Below are 21,353 nucleotides of genomic sequence, written 5' to 3'. Positions count from 1 at the left end.
ACTCTTTCGATGAATAATTCATTAGCCGGGTGCTCATGAATCATGTATAGATTATCTAGTGCATATTTTATTAATAGGATTGTCTTAATTGAGTTGCGGAGAATAAAGGAAGGATTAATCTTGAAATGAATATTAATGAGGTCTGCGGCTGTGAGGGATGACTGCAATGTAAAGTATGACCACAGAAATGTCTCCTTTGTAGATCTAGAGTAGGAATCTAATCTAATAGCACTTTATTCAGAAATACAAGGAATAAAGCAGCGCAAATGTGCTGTGGTAAAATTACACATGCAAATTTAATTTAAAAACAGTTATCGCTGCTCTTCTTCACATGAACAATCAAATATGTAGAGAGGGGACCAATAATATCTGAAATCTGGAGACTTTTAGCAGATGATAAAAGTAAATATTTGATTTTATTTTCATCCATTTAAATACAGCTTTCGAGGACTTTAAACCCCTCCTCTGTGAAAGTGTCTAGCAGAGGGGCCGCTGTGACAGCTGCCCCTGTGCACTCCACTTTCAGCCATTTTTCCCCTCCTTCTTTTTGATGTTGTCTCTCCCAATCTATTTTCATCCTGACAGACAAATGAAAGGTCCGTCCACGGCTGGCAGTTCATTTCGCTGGCAGGTGGCAAACAATTAGACACAGCAAATAGAGGCTGGAGAGGGAGTGACATGAAAAGCATGAGACAAAGTTGTAAATGTGGTCAGGAGCCTTTGTGTAAAAGCATTTCAAAAATAATACACTTTGCCGCGGCGACTCATTTCAGGCTGCCACTTTCCATTAAGGATGTGAGCGGTGAGGACGATGGCTGGCTGCGGTGTGGTGCGTGGCCACTTCTGTTCAATCTGTCATCAACGCCCAGGAGACCCCCACCCTCTAAGCTGTCCAGTTTCCACATACCCCTTCATCTTTTCCCCTATTCATCAAGCTCACCTCAACCCAGCTCAGTAACAGCATGCATTAAGGCGAAGGGAGGCCCCCATTGTTGCTCCTGACCCGGTGGGTCCTCTGCTTTCTCTCTGAGGTCTGAACGCGAAAAACTGACCAACTAAGTGGTTTCCAGAGGAAAGGGTTAGTTTTGGTTTGTGCCAAACAAACTTAAATTACTTTGTGAAAAATGATTATTTCAAAACTTTATCAGCCACAGGAAACAGAGTTCGGAGGAACTGATGCTTGAAATCCCTGTAGAAGCAGGTTTGTAAACACACAAATCCAAAAAGATTACTGTGTGGTTTTATCTAATCCAGGAATTTAAATAAACTGCAGCAGACCCACCATGCCTCAGATACTCTTTTTAAACATGGGAATCCTTTGCTTTGTTGAAAGAATACAAGTGGCCTGAAATGAAAAAAAGTGCTGCAAGCTACTTAGAAACCATTAGCGCTAAACTGGATGACTAAGGTAAACCCTGAGGATTTACATCACTGTTCTGCAGCCACTCAAGATGCTGCACACACCCAAACATATCGGCAGAAATCCGCTGATGATTCAACTCAAAGATTTTTTTAGGAAAGATCTTTTCTTTCCTATTATTTCTTAAAAACATGAAAATCAGACCCTTTTGTAATCCATCACAGTCGACATAAAGTTCAAATGTCATGCTTCATCCAGTGATGTAATGACAAACCAATGATACTGTGACTTTCATTTAAAAAATGCAAAACAAATGTTCACCTTGACAAATCTGAAACTCAATAAAGAGTGTTCACTGATTTTCGTGTTGAAAAGAAAAAGGAGGGATTATTTGCAATAATATCTTGGCGCTGTTTAGCTGGCAGAGAAAAACTGAAGCACCATCATAGAAATGATTCACTTCCTCACCTGTCAAAGGAGTGAAACTGCATGGGCAGCATGGCCTGGGCCTTGGCAGCAGGGTCTGGATAAGATAAAGGTTCCACCCCAGCCTCCATGCCCTCCATTGGAGCTGCTACCAGACTCTTCAAAATCTCTTTAACATTGATGCCCTTGCTGGGCTGACTGATGCTGGTGACAGAGGAGGTCGGTTTCAGCACCTCCACACTAGAGGATTCAGACAAGCTCTCCTGGGACTTGTTCACCTCTGAAGAGAGTGTAGATATGAGGTCATTCACGACACTTGTCCCTCCAACGCTGTGGTCCACGTCAGACCCATTAAGGACGCTGGCTACCTGCTCCTCCCCGATCCCAGAGTCTGTGTGGGGAAGAAAGCTTTCCGTGTGGAAATCTTCTGATGGTACAAGATGGTCTTTACTGCATTCAAAAGTTGGAGCTGTTTCTGTAAAATATACACAGAAAACTGAAAGTTAAAAAGGCTGAGACTAGCGTTACCAACATAAATATAGTACATTCATTATAAATGATAAGTCTAGTCATAATTATTTTTCATTTATGACTGACTGAGTCAGAAATAAGTACGGTCTAATGTGTGGTATGTAATGTTTACTGGATAAACAAGTTAATTATTCAAACTGTGTCAATCTCTACACTAAATAGGGCACCATATATCACGCATTTTAAAAACACAGTCAGTAGTCTGACAAGTGTCAAAATAAAATTCAAATAGAATTTCTTGGCATAGAAGAAATTGGTATTTTTTAATGGTTTTTAAGAAGTTAAGTAAATATGATACCAGTATTTGTGAGGACAAATAAATTCCGTGGTTTGGTTTGCAATCGTCCCCAAATAGTAAATTTAGCATGTTTCCAACCACAAGCCACATGCCAGGACAGTTTCTTACCCACAAGTTCTGATTCTCTGGTGAGATAATGTTTTTCCCCCTCCATGGTAATAAGCATGAATCCTTTTCTTCAGCTTTCTTCAGCCTAAAGTCATGTCTATTTAATAGTTTGAGCTAGTATTCTGCGAATTTAAAAAACAAACAAACACTGCACTGTGCATCTCTACATACATGGGGAACTTAGTCATTAAAATTAGGGTCTATGTATGGATCAAGTCTTTTTTCATTTTTCCTGAAAATGCAGAGGTGCCTCTCTCACTCTCACTGGCTCATCCTGACCCAGTGGCAACCTAGATGCAAGGGTGGCCTTATTAATATTCATCACATGCCCCCTAACGAGGTCAACAGGGCTTGATTTAGCTAGCAAGTCTACTGGCTTCCTGGTCCATCAGACAATCGTCTGCCACATGCCGTCTGGAAAATTCCCCCATTTTCTGGTGAAATTTATGAAGGCGGCAGTGTGCCTCTCTCCTCCCAGCAACCTCTATGATCCCATTCTCCTCTGGTGGATTGCTTGCCTAATGGGGACTGACAGATGGGGCTGAAAATAGCAAGCCTGGCTCCAGTGCCCCAAAAACCCACAGTAGTTGGCCAGCATGCGGCCGTTTTCTCATCTTTTAACTTCTTGCTGCTCATCTTCACTTTCTTTATTCTGTGTGTTAAACTTACATGTTTCCTTTGGCCTCTCTCCTCTTCCCGTTTCTTTTATTCTCTTCACCTTTTGTGTGAATTAAAGTTGATGAAGTGTGCTCACTCGTGCATTTCATAATAGTAAGTTGGCACTGCAGCAGACATTGTGCTCAGCCTTTGTAGCCAGCCACTGATTTCCTTTCATGTGACTTAATGTATGATTTATGACTTGAGGCATGTACTTCCTTTCATTTCAAACAGAACGTTGATACCTATTCAAGTTCATAACCACCATCTCCAGCACCAGTGTTCTTGCTTCCACATTTAATTTGCTGCGGTGCAATTAGCAGAGCTCATGAATAAATCATAGGTGAGTTAGTGGAGTGCAGCAGGATATCCCTGTTATTTTATTGGAGGAGCGCTCATAGACTGGCACTAGAAGGACCAAGGACACTTAACATTTGTGTATATCAGACAGTCACTTCAAACTGAGATTAGCTGAGCAGAAAAACAAGTTTAATCAGGGAAAGGCCTGGCATAGCTGTCCACACCTGTGCTGGTTGGTGAGTTGATCTCCTGACGCATGCTGCGGCCTGACTGGCTGCTTATTCTGACGGTCTCACGTTGGGGCTCAAGGATGTCACGGTATTTGGAAACCATGAGGACAGAGATGAAGTATACCACAGCTAAAGCCAGGAACTGGGCTTGCTTACTGTCATCCTGTAAAGAAGTATCACAAAAATGCCACTTTGTATTCAGAATATGCATTTTGACACAATCCACTGCTGCTGTTTTAAACACTTCTCACAGTATCTTACATACAAAGCATGAAAGTCACAGCGAGTAAGGTAAATATTCTCAACATATTTCTACATTTGCTTTGTATGAATGTTGATTGTATATTGTGGATTCCATCCCTGCTAACCTGCAGGGTGAAATCCTCTTTTCACACTCACTACCTCACCTTTGTGACAAACACATGTCTGGACTCACCACGTCACGAAACACCACAGCACGGAGTCGATTGATATCCACATCCTGCAGAAGGCGATCGGGGTCCTTGATGGGAGACAGGTTACTAGGGAGAGTCTCTATGGCTGTCTAAAGCAGAGAGACGACAGGACGTGACATGCTACTCCGTTTCATCAAAGCTCACCTTTATGTGTGTTTTTTCCTTTCAGATTATTTTAGGGATTAGAAAAAAGATAACGATCATAGAGCTTAAAAAAATCTGCTGATATGGTGGGTTCAAAGTCAGATTTAGCATCACTGGATGTTCAGATGATACAAAGAACTGTTTGTCCCTCTACGCATGTCACATTATGAGCACTGGTCAAAGTTTTCTCTCACTGGTGGTTCTCATGCTTTTTTGCCATGAATCACTTCAAAAGCTGGAAAACAGTTCACACCCCACGGGCTGCAATTTTTTTTTATCAATAATGAACAAAGACATTTTGATCTGTATTTTATTTTAGTGAATCAAAGATCAGCAGTACAGCATCAAACTCTTGCTTACCCTCCCTACAAAAAAACATTTATTCAACTTTAATGGCAATTTAGCTTTTATATAATTCATTTGGATTTGTAAACAAGGAGCATCAAACAGAACAGGGAACTTTAATTCCTAGCAGCTAAGTCAGGAGACTAGCTGCTGCAATATTTTGGACACTTGAGACAGGTCATATGTGGCATCACATCCTACCTTGCTGGTAGCGTTATGCAGGATTTCCTGAGTCTTGTTGTTGAGAATGGAAGACGTATTTCCCCTTTCCCTGTGTCTCTGCCTGCACTCCAGACAATTTCTAACGGCCACACAACACACTGCGCACAAACCAACACACACACACACACACACACACACACACACACACACAGTAGATAAATAGGCTAATTTCAGAGTTAAGTGGAAATTAAATGTTAATAAAAGGCACAAACTCTTTGAAACGAATCAGTTATCTCTGATGACTATTTGTTCCAGGCTGTCAGGAAAGATAGCAGGAGTAAAATCAGCAGGCAGATCGATTTCACACTGAAGCCTGTGATGACAAATTGTATGTTTGCACCAAGGACACTGTGTAGTCTGAAGGCTATTTTCTATCCCCCAGAGCACAACTTATGAGTCAGCAATCAAGCAAACACAGGCTCGCCAACACACAAACCCACAGGAACAAACAGGTACAGACACATTTTGACTGACTTTGTGTTTCAAATACTTCATCCAAAACATCTGAACTATGAATCTTACAGCTGTCCACATTTTAGTAACTCTGAATTTAGGCTGTTATTGCCTTTTTATTTAAATATAATTCATCTGATCTCTATTATATGAAATGTCACATGCAAACAGGCACATGGGCAGAGAGCACCTCACAGGGTCCTATGAGACACTAATGACAGACACAAAGGCTAGCATTTGCAAAGAGAACCTGATCAAACTGCAAATGAATCTCTCTGCTGGCTCTGAATCCCAAAAAATTGACTCATTTTTCACCGATAGAAACTGCAGCAAAAGCCTGAACATTCTCCAATCTAGTATACAATTAGCAAACCATTCCTAAATTAATGACCTTTTTATGATTGTCATGGATTAGAGGATTTATCAGAATATGTGAAGAGACTACCGTCATGGTATTTTCCACCTCATTCACCTTTCAGTATACAATCACTACATAAAGATATGTTAATTTAATTGCTACCTCACTGCATTGACTTTTACTCATTCACATCTCTGGCCACAAACATGTGATCACCATCTTACCAAGTCTGAGGCACTGACGCATCAGGCCACCTGAGGACATGTTCTTTTCAGCCTCGATCTCACTGAAGTTGAGGGAGCTTGAGAACACCAAGACATCCACCATGACCATGAGACGGGACAGGAAAGTGATGGCGGTCTCTGAGGACATGCCCTGTGTTGCCTCGATGTTCTCTAAATCAGTCTTGAAGAAGCAACAAGGGAGACTTGATGTATGCACATTCTCACTGCCAGCTGTGGTTAAAATGTGATTATTTAAAGGAAACGTGCAAAAAATGTGAAAAGGTAGGCATGTTACATCTATTAATACAGTATAGAATGTGGCTGAATTTTCCACAGAGAAATTTAGGCCAGAAAGTAGGAAACACCATATTTCATAAGTGGTCTAAACAGGGTGTCTAAGAAAGTAGAGCTAGAATTACAAGCAAAAACTGGAGGAGTATTGGATCTGAGTTTAAGTAAATCACACACACACACACACACACACACACACACACACACACACACACACACACACACACACACACACAAAACATGTGGGCAGTACATATGTATTCAGATCTATTTAGTATGAATCAACAGATTCTTTTATAACTATAGTGCAAAATTCACAGAGAGCAAATAAAATAGCGATAGAAGTACTAACCTTGGTACTCTACACAGGCACAAATGGAAAAAAAGAAAGAGAGGGGAAAAAAATAAAATCAAAATCAATTTCAATTCAAGACTGCAAATTAAATCTTATAATTGTACTAGAAAGATCAAAGTAAACAAGAAAGGCACACAGGGAAATTAATTACAAGCATAAGAAACTGTGCCAAAATAATGTCTCAAGCATTAATTATAGCAGGATGAAGCTGAACAAACAAAGCCCCAATCAATAAACACAAACAAGTATTTTTTTTTAGCCCCCACAGGTACAAACTGTATCGTTAGAGCATAGACGGAGCAGTTTTAATAAACTACCACTAGATGTCATTATTCCCCTTCACTAAAGTCAGTTTACTTACTGAAGGAGACGTGGCTGCTGAGAGAAGGGGCAAAATCCCTCCACAGGCGATAATGATGTTGTCAACCATTTGCGAGATGAGATGGATGGTGTTGTGGACAAAAATGATGTTCTCATTACTATTAACAAAGTCCATGACCGATTTAGTGGAGTGACTGCAAAGAGAGGTAGGGGAAAAAAACGCGAGCATGTGTTACTCGCTTCTATGAAATACAGGACAATTTACTGCACTGTAAGCAAAGAAACAAAAATATCAGATGAATAAGAATCTAATATCTCTAAAATAGTAATCAAACTTTGTGTTAGTTCTGGTACAGGGGTAGTAAGGGTAAGTATCACTAGGTGCACCATGCTCACCCTCCCTCTCACTGGCTCTCAAGCGCACATAAATCATTTCACACACCTCCTCCAGACATGGACGTCACTCTCCAGTGCAAACAGCAGGTCAGTGAGCAGTCTCTGGTGCATGGCTGACCATTTGAACTCTGGGATGCGGAACATTGTAGTGCGTGGGCCAGGGCTGAACTGACGTCGTTGTTCCTCTGTCATGGGCGTCCCCCTGAAGCCAAGATCCACATGTATGTCCCTTTCCATTTGGGTGATCAGGCGGCCATGCAGACTCTGATTGAAGACCAGTTAATTACTTAAACAAATTAATCTGGAATTACATATACAGTCAGTGAGATTCATGAGATACTGAAACACATTATCTAAGTGTACTTATCTGATCAATAGCTCGCCCAAAATCAGATATAACCCTACTGTCATACTATTAGTTGCAAATGATAAATTGCCAGGTTATACCGAGTCCTCAAATAACCTCTTAACACCTGCGGGTACAGAAAACTCCCCCAAAAACAACAACAAGCCCAGTGGAACCACGAAACCGCTTTAAGATGAATGAGTCAGCAAGGTGCTGCAAAAGCCCTGTTTAAAAAGCAATGGTGATAAATTCAACATGAGCAATTACGCAACAGCAAAAAAAGATTTAAAAATAAACTCTGCTCCCCACAAGCCCTCCATCACAGTGACCCAATCCAAGCAAAAGATCCTGACCTCTGAGAAGGAGCACAGCTCATAAGGGGAGCAATGAATAAATCCCAGGCGATTGCTGCAGAATAATGCTTTGTCTATTTCTACCCTCATGTTGGCTCAGCCAACTATTCCACCAGCCCAGTTTCCTGAGTCTCAGAGGGATGACGCCTGTGTGCACCAGGCCTTCCTGTATCCATTAGAAATGCAGTTGGGGAAAAGAATGATCTCTGTGGGCCTGTTAATATAGAGCTGTTCAAAAGGGCTAACACTTCCCTACAGTGACCTCAGCCTCACTCCTTACTTTCCTCTCTTTTTCCAACTCTGTCACTACCTTTTTTAAAATTCAAGATTATTTCATTTATCAGTTATAATTCCCTCCTGGATAAAAGCTTTCAAATTGGTGGTCATGTCAGTGAACTTTTATCATTTCCTCTATTTAAACTTTTTTTTTTTAAATCTCGAAATATTGGAGAAAACTTATTTTGCTTGAGGGAACTACATGATTTAATTTCACACTAACCTGGGTGGTGGCTGTAGTCTGAATCTTCTTCGTGTCCTTGTCTTTGCCATCATCTGATTTTTCTGTGTCAGAAGTGTTGGTTGTTGCATCTACACCGCTGCTGGTCTTATTAGACACGAGGTCCCCTTCAGATTCAGCTGCCGCTGTCCCCTCGGTGACCTCTAGGTCTTTAGAAGAGGTGTCAGTTTCAGCACCGGGAACAGAGCTGATACCCTCCAGGGCTGTTTGTAGTTCAAATTCATCCTTCTCCAGGATACTGGGTAAAGAGCTGCGTGTCATGTGGACTAAAAGGCTCAGTTCAGTATCGGCACTGTTGTGGACTGGTGGCTCTGGGCTGGGTAGCACCAAAGGCTCATTTGGATTGAGTTCATGCAGTAGCTTGTCCTCAATGCTGCCTGCCACCTTTCCAAACAGGAAGCTGTTGCTGTGAGGGATGCTGTCCTCATCTAGGGTAATGAGAGGGGCTGCATTTTGGTCATCCATGCTGCCTTTTGCCAACAGCACACTGTTAACATTGGTGTTTAGCTTGTCCACAGCAGCACAATAAACATTATCCAACAGGGAATCCACCTCCACCAATGCTCCATTTTCAGATACTCCCAAAGGTTCAGAGGATAGGTCCAGATCATCCAGCTTAACCTCCGTAGCCTCCACCTTTTCAGCCTTGATGTCCACCAGGAGATCATGAACTTCGACCCGGACTCCATCTACCAAACCCTCTGTTCCTTTGAAACCCTCTTCAGACCCTTTACTTTCAGCCAGAAGATTGCGCGAGTCTGAACTCTCATACTCTGTCTCACTCTCAGGTGTCTGGGAGTTATCATCTATTTCTCTGATCTCAATCACACCCTTGATGCCAGAGGCTTGAGCAGACAGACCAGAGATGGTGCTGACCAAACCCTTCTTCCCCTTCTTAATATTCTCCTCTTCCTGACGTTGGTACTCTTCATACATCTTAGCCAAGTACTCTTTATGTGCTTCATATGTCACCTATAAAAAGGTCAGTTTTACAAACAATATCAGCTACACATTTATGATACAGCCAGCTGTGAACTGACAGCGGAGACAAGACTGAATGAATTGCAATGTTTCCACGGACGGCAGAGGTCAGTGTTTCTTCTTTGCTGTACAACACAGCACTCACCTTTGAGTGGGCTATGGAGAGTGTGTCCACCCACACGCGCCATCCTCCCCACTCGTACTTGATTGCATGGTAGAGCAGAATGCGAAAGATGTTGTACACCATCTCCGTGATTTTCTGCTCTTCAGTACTTTTAGGGTTAATGTAGCCAAGAGAAAACATCCAGTCCTGCCAAACGGAACACTGAAGCAAACACCTGCAAAAGGCACATCAGTCAGCTAATACAATCTGCGTAGGGCAAGTATTTAATCCTCTTACCTTTAGTTTTACATTTCTAATTAGGACTGGTGATATAAAATAATTTAAACCAATTAATATTCTGCTTCTTTCCTACATCCTTGTTTCTACCAAAAGAGCACATCATGTTTAATTGACCATTTCTATAATGATTTTATTATTTTATTGCCAATATTAAAAAATGAGCAGAGTACAAAAAACATGAACTTTTTTCTTTATTTTACATCAACAGATTGACACGCCACAGCATTTTGACCTTTTAATTTAGGCTAATTAGTGTTCTTGATTTAGGCCAGAGGTTTCCTAGGGTCGGGAATCTAATTGCTATGTGCACTAAGATAGTGTGCATACGGATATGAGAAGGACAAATTTGAGTGAAAAAGCGAGAAAGAAGAAATGAGCAAGTGCCAAAAACTGTCATAGAAACATCTGCTGGAGAACACATGCACGTCCAAAGATAATTTAGCATTAATTAAAGATGGTAATGTTTAATAGGCTGATACATTAACCAGCAGGATAATTAATGGCGTGGGAGGGCGAAGGTGGCTAGATTCTGCTCACCGTCTGTTCTCTCGGCTGTTGCTGAACAGTTTGATCATATCCGAAAGGAAGAGGCGGCGAACCTCCATCAGCTCTGTGCTGGGGGCAGAGCTCTTCAATAAAGTTGCCACTACCTTGAGAATCACTGATATCACATCCATCCAAACACAAAAAGGTGCAGGTATTATCTATGCTGCTAGATAATCATGTACATTGGAAAGCAAAAGACTGTGACAGAGAACAGGCTCACTTGGGTTCTGAATCTTGACAGTGGAGTCAGGCTCAGGATGGGGTTTGTGAACTACCTGCGTGCACACCTGCTCCGTCAGAATCTGGCGCAGAGGGCGATGAAAAGACGTCAGTCACACATACTGTACATAAAGACCAATGTTGGAGTAATGCTAGCACATTGGAGTGGAAAATGTTTTGTTACCTCGTAAAGAGTGTTGTAGGTCGTCACAGTCACAGTGTTTGTGTGTAGCATGAGCCTCTCTCCCAGGAGAGTAAACAGGCTGTGTGTGTGCATGATCTCCACCTTCCTCCTGTAGATAAACACAATCACACACACACACACACAAACACAAACACACACACACCGGCATAATGGGAAAGTGGCTTGTTTAGAGCTCCCTAAGCCACTGAAAGGATCAGTGAGTGCCGTCAGCTTGCTTCCCAGTTCTCACCCACAGGGAGCCAGGCTCTGGAGACAAGTGTCAGGAACTGCCTGCTGTCATAAATTGGGGGAATTTTGTTGGAGGTGTGTAAGATAACGAAGTTATCCTGTCACTAGGAAAGGCTCCAAGATGCAACAGAGGCATACCACAGGTGAATTGGTTCAACAGTGACAAACTGCATGGGCAAAAAGTATAAGGACTGCTGTCATAATGCAAACCTAAAGCTGCTTTACTCTGACTAAAGACAAGTTGGAAATTTCCTAATAAATTTCAAAATCTGTATTTTATAGAGGCTGGCAAATTGGACACTCTGGGAAAGAGCAGCATTTCTCTCAACTGTATAAATATGGAAATTTAGGAGAAAAGGGCAGAGTGATGATGCATAGCATGCTGAGCTTTACAGTCAGTTACCATCACCATAAAGCAGAAGAACAAGCTTTGTTGTCAATGCTTTCATGAATGTAAATCCAGACAATGACACTCTATTTTTTCCCTGAATACACTTTAAATTAACAGTTGAGACAATATTATAAAGAAGGCACACTGTTTAAAATATGGGAATTGGATGTGAGCTATTCAGTGAAAAAAGATTAAATACCCTGCTATTAGAAAGATAAGGAAATTGTACAGCTGTAAGCACATTAAGATCTGAAGCTATAAACCTCCCATTTCATATTCACAAGGATTTTTAAATGTTTAATTTTATGATTACGGTGTGAGCAGTTGAAGTTATTACCAAAAACTGGGATTTGAGTGAAACTTGCACTTGAAAAATTTGCAAATATCTTATATTTGCTTTCTCTCATGCTCTTTTTTCCAGTTTTCTTCTACTGCCTGGGCCCAAAATACAAATTAATTTGTTTATCGGGTTGACCCATCGACCCAGACAGAATAGCAATATCTACCATCACCGTGCTAATGAATATACATAACAAATCAAATTATTATTAAAGACTCATAACCTCAAGAAAATCCTTTTAATTCATTATGAGCTGCACTAGCGCTTATAGGGAACTGCCACTGTGCATTACCTTGTGCGAAAGCTATTAAAGGGCAACGTGAGGATTTAGGCTTTTCAATTGCGCCTGAGGCTTATGCTTGCCATTTCTTTCTATTCAGCAGGCACCAGTAACACCACCTGATGCACCGCTATTGTTAACTCACCACCCGCATATCTTCCCCTGCAACCTGCATTTTAAACCATAAGCTTTCTACCCGTAGGCACTCTCTTTCCCCTCTAATGTGCAGAATACTGATAATATGCTGACATCCTAGTCAGTATTTTATTATTTATTTTACACTGTGAGACGGTAACTTGGGCTTCTTCTACCCTTCTCAAGTGAATTAATGGTTTATGGGCAAATTGCCAAGAATTCAGGTGTTCAACAAGGAAGTGCACCCACATTTGCAAAGCTGGCATCAAGTCAAGAGTTTTTGGCTCTTCCCTGTAGCAGAAACAGATGATACTTCCTCTTTCTCCAAAACCTAATTTAGAATTTTTCTTTTTCTATCTCACCAGCCTATGAAATCTTGAATTGGACATGGGCATGAACAAAACTAAAACCATTTTATATGAGGCATGATTAAAAAAGTTCCAGGACTCTAACCGAAAAAAAAGCCAAGATATCCACCACCTGCCATGCTCCCAGCACTCCTGCTATTTTTAGATCATTCTGGACACCTTTGCTTGGGCAATTGCTTTGCATAGTGGAAATCCTCCACTGTGTAAAAACAGCACCTCTTTAACTTTATTGTGTTTTTGGTTTTGAAGTACACAGGGAGGCAAATCTGGTAAGTAGAGTGAAAATTGTGCTGATGCAAAAAAAAAAACAAAAACTGCTGTGTGCTCCTGCACTGCACGATGGCATGAAAGCACGCCTCGCCTTTAAACACATTAGATTGGTAGAGTGGAACTTTGGGTTGGTACTGTAGCCTCAATCTGGGGGGTGGAAGTGGGCTGAATTCAATGCACAACCTCAGATGATGAGTATGCTCAAAGATATGCTCCTTACATAATGTGACACATGGAGGCTTTGGCACAGAGGGGATTTTGTCCCCTGATATGAGCAATGGGCCAGTTTAACAAAGAAGTTAAATCAACAGCATGTGACAATAATAGTTATGTAAGCAGTCCAGAGGTGCACAGAAAGTTCATCCTAAAGGGGATTGGATTGAATTTAAATCAAGTAAGAAGTCTCAGGAAATTTTTAAATTGCATATTAGATATTACAACATTACATATTGAGTTTCATTAAGCTTTAGATTAGTCACTATAAAATGCATAAGCGTGTGGAATTACAAAGTTATGTTAACTCACTTATGGCCCAAATGCTTAAGGAAGTACCCAAGGACTTTGAGGGACTGCACGCGAATGCTTTCACTCTTGGAGGCCATGAGCTTGTAGATTACCCTGCAATATAAACAAGCAGTGAAAACGACAGTACATGGTCTTGACAGAGTATAGCCCTGATGATAAAAAGGCTTTGCAGCAGTTAGCTGACAACAACTTCCTCTCAGAATGAATTTACATTAGCATCAAAATCTGCTATAGAAAACACAAGCAATTTCCTTAGAACTCACTTGTAATGCTACACTGCGTGCATTTATATTTTATAGGATCACATCGGGCAAGTTTGATCATCACATACAGTGAAATCAATATGGTAATATTGTTACTTTCCTATGCATATTTTTTCCCTCGTTGAACATATGAATTATTCATGCACCACACGGGCACACAGCATCAGCACAAGCGTTAGGTGCTTAGGTTTATTTTGTGAAATCACCTCTTCATTTTGTGCCTGAACAGCAAAGAGTCTTTCCCTGAGGGGCTTACCGTATTCCATTTCTCTGGTCAAAAGCAGGGATCATAGAGGCTGGATGCTCAGACATGAGGGCCACCACCAGCTGCAGCACATCATGCAGATTCTCGTCCTGCAGTCAATCCAGTGGAGAAAGAAAGTTTTAGAAAAGCAGAGAGCACAGCTTTTCTTCTAAACAAAAAGATTCCTTATTAAGACTAATAAAAGTGCAGTAAAGGCAGAATTTAAACAAACTGCAATCACAGAATACAACTGAGGCTCTGATACAAGATTTAAAAAAATCAGTACGAGAGCAGGGACCAGTTTTTGCACATCAGAAATTGCAACGTCAGTTAGATATAAACTAATTTGGCAGTTAAAGTGTTAAAATAAAAACAAACCGCTTCTAGATGAGCAATTATGAAAATGCACTGTGACCTCGAAGCTTAGAGCAGCAAAGTGATACAATAACACACTGAGTTAATTTACTAGGAGCCGAGAGTCTCAGAGGTACCTCATGCATTGTTAACAAGTAGTTGAGGATGCTCTGTAGCTCATCCTCCTTCACACCTCGGTCCTGAAAGAGCGCAAAGAAAATTAAATATTAGAGAGGCTGAAAAAAGGCTTCAGAGCTTTTATGATTTTCCATCGATTCGTTTGAAATTGCTTGAGGTGAAACACAAGAGTTTTGGCATCCTCAGTGTCAATTTTCATTGTTGTACTCTGAACGGGTTTACGATCGATGCACCTCGTTTCTGCAACAAAACCGTATTGAACAGACAGATAACTCCAAACTTGATTTCTACTCTGTGTTAAAATTTGATATGTCTTCTTCCCTGCCCCTGGATGCGAGCACGATAATTAACTGCAGAAACATAATATCATAGGATGTAAGCAGCAACATGTCAACTTACCTGCGTGCAATAAAGAAAAACTAGCTGAAGCAAACACAAACAGCAATTTGTAAAATTGAAACTCACAAATATATCTTCACGCAATGATGAAATAATTATTAAAACTGTCTTCTTCTTCTTTTTTTTTTACTGAATCCATTAAACTTTTCATGCCCAGCTAGTTTCCTGAATTTATTAAGGAGCAGGCCAGGATAACATTATAGGATAACAGAGGAGCGATCTCCATATTTTCTCAGTGCAGCCGTGTGAGGAGCTATGAGGCACAAAGACAGGTAGAATATACCTTCAGGATGAGTTGCTTGAGGAAGAGAAGCATGAATGCCCGCAGAGAAATTATTTCTTTCTGGGTTGGCCTTGGACCATCTGTGAAAGGAGAGATAAAAATGAGAAAGGAGGTACAGGAACCAAATAAAACATATTCCTGTCATTTATTTTCCAATCTTGTCTCAATTTTTAATATTTTATTGGTGCCTTATCCGTTCCTTTTTGATGTTTTTTAATAACCTTAAAATATTTCTCTCGTTAAAGTCATATTTTCTGCTCCTCTGGGCTTTTGAGAAAAAGCTTGGGAGCCTTTTAAAGCGCAAGTGACTATTTTTAGATTTATTTTGGGTATGTTTTGTTGTTACAGTTTTTGGTCTATGATGTCCTTTATTGATTCACTGGATTCACCTTCAGTGTGTGGATGAAAAGTTTCACCAACAACCTAGTGTTGGGCATACAGCCAATCTCCCACTTTGTCATCAGAGCAGAACACGTACTCTGGCTTTATGCTTTAAGCCTGGGAAGGGCTCATTTGGAGTATTCATCTTAAACGTATTCATCATCCACACAGCATCCAAACTCTGTGTATCCCACGTAGCCTTGGCCACAACACAGTACCCAGGCAGCCAGCCCAAGGTCACCTCTGTCACACCTGCCCATCACACCTGCCAACATCTCATTAAATCTACGCAAAATGCCTTTGCCAACTTAAGGTCACTTTGGCACTCTGAAGTTAGCCTCACATTCTAACTTAGTCAACATGTGATGAGCTAAGCGCTGTCACCAGGTGTAAATAAAATAGAACGCCAGGAATGACAAAAAACGCTGATTAACCGTCATATCAAAGAGCTGCTCCCGTTGCAGTGATTTGGCTGGCACAAGAATTAATGTTGACACAATCAGCCACTGCTCATTATCATAAGCTCTTCAGTATTAACCAAAACATGTTTTCATGAGCAAACACTCTAATGGGCTCCAGCAACAGGCAGATCACAACAATACAGAGCTATTCAGACCGACACATCAGAATATACAGGATGTGGCATACATTACCGTCTATGACAATACAAGCCAATCCCCTTAGGATTAGCAGAACTCTCACTGTAGCACAAAGGCAGGAAATCTGGTGCATGCACACACATATTTATATCTACAGTTCATTTCTTATACATCTTATGTAGCCAATAAGGTACACTGACAAAATCTGTTGCATTTACACAGGTAAGAAATGACAGTAACAGCGTTAAACACAAAAAACCAAGTGTTTAATGGAAAATTTGATACTTTTTTCATTGTCTTTCTTCTCCTCTCAGCCCTGATAAACTCTAACCTCCACCTTGGCAGAACACATGTTCATTTGAAATGGTGACCATGCCACGATGACAGATACAACCGCAGTAGACAACTGACCATCCTGCTTCAACAACCGGTCAATGTAATCAATGATGAGGCTCCCTGAGGTTGCAGGATGATGGTAAGTGCTGCTGCATCCTGACACTGATTAATAGAGGGAGAGACAAAAAACCCAGGGCAGGGACAGAGTCTGACATAGAAGGGACGATAAGAACATTATTACTACAGCTGCCGCATCTCAGTTATTCGCAACCAATTATGCTCAGCAGCTCTGAACGGCCCTTGTTTCTCATTTACAGATTGCTTTACTTCCTGTGTCTCAAGGGCACAAGGAGAAAGCCTTTATTGAAAAGCGATTTATGTCCATGTGATTAATGCAGGAGCCTAATTTCAGGTTATGACTGATGATAATAACAAAGTTATGGCATGCACAAAAACATGTGTGACGTCTATTGTTACAAGGGTTTCAATAGAATAGTGAGTAAATTAATTTGTTGAGTGAATGTTTCCAAACAAACAAATTCTGACATGATGTAATAATCTGCAGTAGCACTCACTTTTTCCTTTAGATTTAGCCATGAGTTGCTTTTGCATCTTTTACCCAGGTTTAACCTTTTTTGTTATGGCGTGTAGAGTATAATCACTTTAAACTGCAATAAGAAAACATTTCATAGGGACAGACTGCAATTCAGTCCTGCCCTTACTAAAGGGTAAAGCAACTTGTGGCTCTATATTGATGTTTTACTGCATAAATGTGATTCTTTTGTAAATACTGTCTGAAAAATGCCTTAAAGTTGCAGCTGCACTGGGACAACTTAGAACTAGATTTTTATAACATACCAAACCAAACATTGTAATAAGTCGTATTTCCAGATTGCTATCCTACGAATGTGCATAGTGCCCCTCAGTTACCTAGTCAGATCCACTCCGTGCATGAAAACAGCATGATGGTAAATGTAATGCCATCCCTCTTCTTCTCGCCACATATTTCCTCCACCAAAGATTGTTCAAACGTGACTTGTAAACAGAACGCAGACAGGCTACAGACAAATGTTTGTAGATATTAAAACCTTTTTTTTCCCTTCATGTGCTCTGTTGAGTTTTCATGGTATAAATTTGTAAATGTGACAGCACACCAATGAAAGAAGTGAAAGCCTTCTCCAAAGATACATGGTGGTTTACCCTTAAGGACGACACGCACACGCACAAACTATTCATCTAAAACTCTTGATCGTATTATTCCTCTGAAGCATCCCTGCATGTCTGTAACTGGTGATTTCTCTTATAATGGGGATAACATTAAAGTGAATGTGGTAAATGGCCAAGAAACTTTGCTGCCCATCTCATTACTCATTATTTAGTAAAACAGTCAAGGCAGAGACAAAGACAAAAGGAGAATGATATAGATTGAGACAAATTGTGTGCTGGCTTGTGGGTACATGTCACAGACTGACAGAAGCTGAGCAATGAGCAACTGTCTATGAGTGTCTGCACTGATTCTGCGCATAACCGAATGATACATGGCTTTAATTTGATAGCGCTCTCTATTAAGACCTGAGGGGGAAAAAAAGGGGGAGGCACTCCCAGAAAAAGAACGAGTAGCTGGAGGAAATCAGTTTTAAACGCCCTCTCTGTGTCCTATAATTGAACACTTCATTATCCGCTTGGCTCTCTCCCTTTTTGTATGCATCTTTGTTTGGTCATTTTTCAGTTTAGGAGGACAGAGAAAAACTGAATTGCCAAAAGATGCACAGATCAATGAAACCAGACTCACTCGGAAAATTACGTACAGCAAAAAGGTGATCCATTTGAGAGGTCTTCCATTGAATCTCAACCATTATTTCAGCCCATTACAGTCTACCAGGCACACAACGACAATCAGCACCATAATTGCACTTTGTAAAGTCTGTATTCAGGGACAGCTTAGCGAAAAAAACAACCAACTCAGCAGAGGAATGTGCTTGACAAGTATGGACTACAAAATGTAAGTGCAGATGTGGATGTGTTTGTCACACCTCTTTTTATTCACAGTTTTGTTGAGCGGCGACTGCTGCATGTGCCACTTAAAATGCATTTTTTTGTTTATATTTCTCCAGTGTACTTTTTGGATCAGTCTTAATTTTGTGCTGATGCATGATGGAACGCCGAAACAGAATTTCACAGACTTTCTAGTTTCCCTGTGTACTTCAGCTCTGTCCCCTTTAAACACAGACACCTTGTGAAGGAGCCTCATCTAGGCATTCAATTATCTGAGTCACAAGGCAATGCCCATGATTGTAAGTCAAAGTCTGGGATAGACTGGTAAATCTGGAGCTTTTTTATTCTTAACCTCTGCTGACTGTTTACCACACGAGTTGAAATCCTTGGATGGCTCTGTAAAATTATGATATTATTTTATGCCATGTTAGACCCCGAAATAAAGATTGTGAATTATTATGTAGTTTAAGTTGGCATTATTCTCCTGAATTAGAAGAAGGTGATAATTATTGCAGTATTTAAACTGATTTGCATTGCATTAGACTGCTGATTTATTGTGAATGAATGATATTGTTTATGATGCATTATACTGTTGAGTTATAAGGAATACTGTTCGCAGAAAGTCATCACCTTATTTGTCTGATTAGAAGAGAATAGAACATGCTGGAGTTTTCTGCCCCATCTCAGCACGAGCAGATAAACAGGGAGCCAAGGTCGTAGCTTAGGCGCCGTGTGAGAGAAAGAATGTGAATGTTTAGGCTTTTATGATAAGATGGGAGAACCAGAGGCTATAAGAGTTTGAGCAATGCTCCACCACTTTGAGATTTGAGGCTGTCTGCATCAGTGTCCATCTCCCACATGTGTGATCATTAAATCATCGTTTGACTCAACCCGACCGGACCAGTGTTGTTATTGTGGTTTTTCTCTTGTCTCCATCCCCAATATTTTGAACCTTAACATTTTGGGGGCTCGTCCTGTGGTATTGGGGTGGAATTTAAAAGTTTGGACGGTCCGAGGTTGTCGAACGGACAGGCACGAGCCAGTGGTCTGATTTGAGTGGACAAAAGCCGGCTTATCTAAAGGTAAGGCACTACCTGTTGAATTATTTCCAAAATGTGCCAAATTGGATATGACTAAATTAAAGTCTACTCACTGAAATTACTGGTAGAGTGTCTGTTTTGATTTTGATGAGAATCACCGTGTGTTATGCAGTTAAAGTTGCTTAAGAGTATTTAATGAAGTTGAAGAAATATGAAACTGTTCCAGAAGTAACAGAGAATGTTGGGTTTGAGTCCCTGGATAGTGAGCTGAAGGCTCAGGTAGTTTAGTAGGGAAATTAGGACAGAAACTGTTCCAGAAGTAACAGAGACTGGTTAATAGTTTTACAAATTAGGTCAGAAACTGTTCCAGAAGTAACAGAGACTGTTTAATTGGTCGTAAAAAAGTTATCTTTCTTCGGTTGGACCCGTTATGGTAAAATTTCTCAAAATCGGTTAGGTGAAAATTATTATAGGACGGCACCAGAAGTTGCTAAGAAGCACATAGCCCGGGGGTTACGCCCCCTCCTAGTCGTGGACGCGCGGCTTTGACCTGTCGGCGAACAGGGTTAGTTCAGTTTGGCTTATCTGTGGGGTACAGGGCATCCTGAAATAAGCTAGGAGTTACCGAGTCTCCTCACCGTTTTAAACGGTGTCATGTGCTTGTTTGGATACTGTTAAATTGAGTTAGGGATTTTAGAAATTAGGTCAGAAACTGTTCCAGAAGTAACAGATACTGTTTAATTGATTACAAAAAAGTTAACTTTCTTCGGTTGGACCCGTTATGGTTAAATTTGTCGAAATTGTTTAGGTTCTTTAGAAATCAGGCCATAGGCTGTTCTGGAGGAAACAGATACTGGTTAATTGATTACTCGTTATTTTAAATTTGTCGATATTTCTTAGGTGCTCAATCTGTTAGGCCTGTCAGTGATTGTAAATACAAGATGTCTTTTGTAATATAAAATAATAGAGTTTTGCCTGAGCTTGGTGTGAGACTGTGTGTGACGTGCAGCTGCGGCGCTGAGGGCTATTTTTAGACTGTGTGTGAACATGCAAATGAGCTGTGAACTACACAGAGGACTTTTGCTTCCTGTTTAGTGTGTTTTGTGGGATTTGCAAATAATGATACAAGCTTGTAATAAAAACGCTGATTTTGTTGATTATAATATTATAAATAAGGATTTGAATGACTACGCTGAATGTTTGATGTTCGGCTGGATTTTAATATAGAAGAGATAAATTGTGTTTGAGTAAGACCGGCACTTCAGTCGGCAGAGTGTGATTGTGATGAAAATGATATTAAATAAATCTCTTAGTGTGTTGATACAGGTGGCTACGGGCCTGGACCACCCGGCCCCATGAGCAAACAAAAAGTTAAGTTAACCCACCTACAAACGCACATACACGCAATGAAGAAACAGCTTACACCCATGAACATGTGAAGATTTTCCAGCAAGTTTAAAGCAGTGAAGCTTAACATACACCCGCCGTTACACAATAAAGTTTATCCACTACTAACGAATAAACTCTCTGGGTTGCAGGACAACATCTTAACTTCAAAAAAAAAAAAACAAAACACTGGTCTGACAAACCAGTGAAGATATGACAAATTTAGTGGTTAGAAAAGTCAAATTGTGACAAGTTTTCTGCCGATTGATAAATATAGGTGATTACTGAATGAAAGAAAATTCCATTTTGAACTTTAAATACAATCTTAAGAATTTTAAAATGTACCTGTGTCGT

At 40.5% G+C, this 21,353-nt stretch overlaps 1 protein-coding gene across 2 annotated transcripts in view; it reads right to left on the bottom strand.

Annotated features, from left to right (window-relative positions):
- The window catches only part of nbeab (neurobeachin b), a 213,630-nt gene that overhangs the window by 110,213 nt on the left and 82,064 nt on the right, over positions 1–21,353 (bottom strand). For both annotated transcript variants that reach the window (XM_085243955.1, XM_085243956.1), the window contains exons 14-29: positions 15,263–15,342; positions 14,580–14,642; positions 14,101–14,198; positions 13,582–13,674; positions 11,024–11,132; positions 10,841–10,922; positions 10,612–10,735; positions 9,817–10,009; positions 8,673–9,662; positions 7,521–7,738; positions 7,119–7,272; positions 6,112–6,292; positions 5,056–5,174; positions 4,347–4,454; positions 3,905–4,073; positions 1,829–2,261 (exon numbers count right to left, since the gene is read on the bottom strand). In XM_085243955.1, the coding sequence (XP_085100081.1) occupies positions 1,829–2,261; positions 3,905–4,073; positions 4,347–4,454; positions 5,056–5,174; positions 6,112–6,292; positions 7,119–7,272; positions 7,521–7,738; positions 8,673–9,662; positions 9,817–10,009; positions 10,612–10,735; positions 10,841–10,922; positions 11,024–11,132; positions 13,582–13,674; positions 14,101–14,198; positions 14,580–14,642; positions 15,263–15,342 (3,214 nt within the window). The remainder of the gene's footprint in view (positions 1–1,828; positions 2,262–3,904; positions 4,074–4,346; positions 4,455–5,055; positions 5,175–6,111; positions 6,293–7,118; positions 7,273–7,520; positions 7,739–8,672; positions 9,663–9,816; positions 10,010–10,611; positions 10,736–10,840; positions 10,923–11,023; positions 11,133–13,581; positions 13,675–14,100; positions 14,199–14,579; positions 14,643–15,262; positions 15,343–21,353) is intronic.

The sequence above is a fragment of the Mchenga conophoros genome, linkage group LG14, assembly GCF_057382185.1.
Source record: "Mchenga conophoros isolate Kocher_MC1m ecotype Shallow Benthic linkage group LG14, M_conophoros_male_GT1.1, whole genome shotgun sequence".
Taxonomy (NCBI): Eukaryota; Metazoa; Chordata; class Actinopteri; order Cichliformes; family Cichlidae; genus Mchenga; species Mchenga conophoros.
This window is presented reverse-complemented; position numbering and strand designations above follow the sequence as displayed.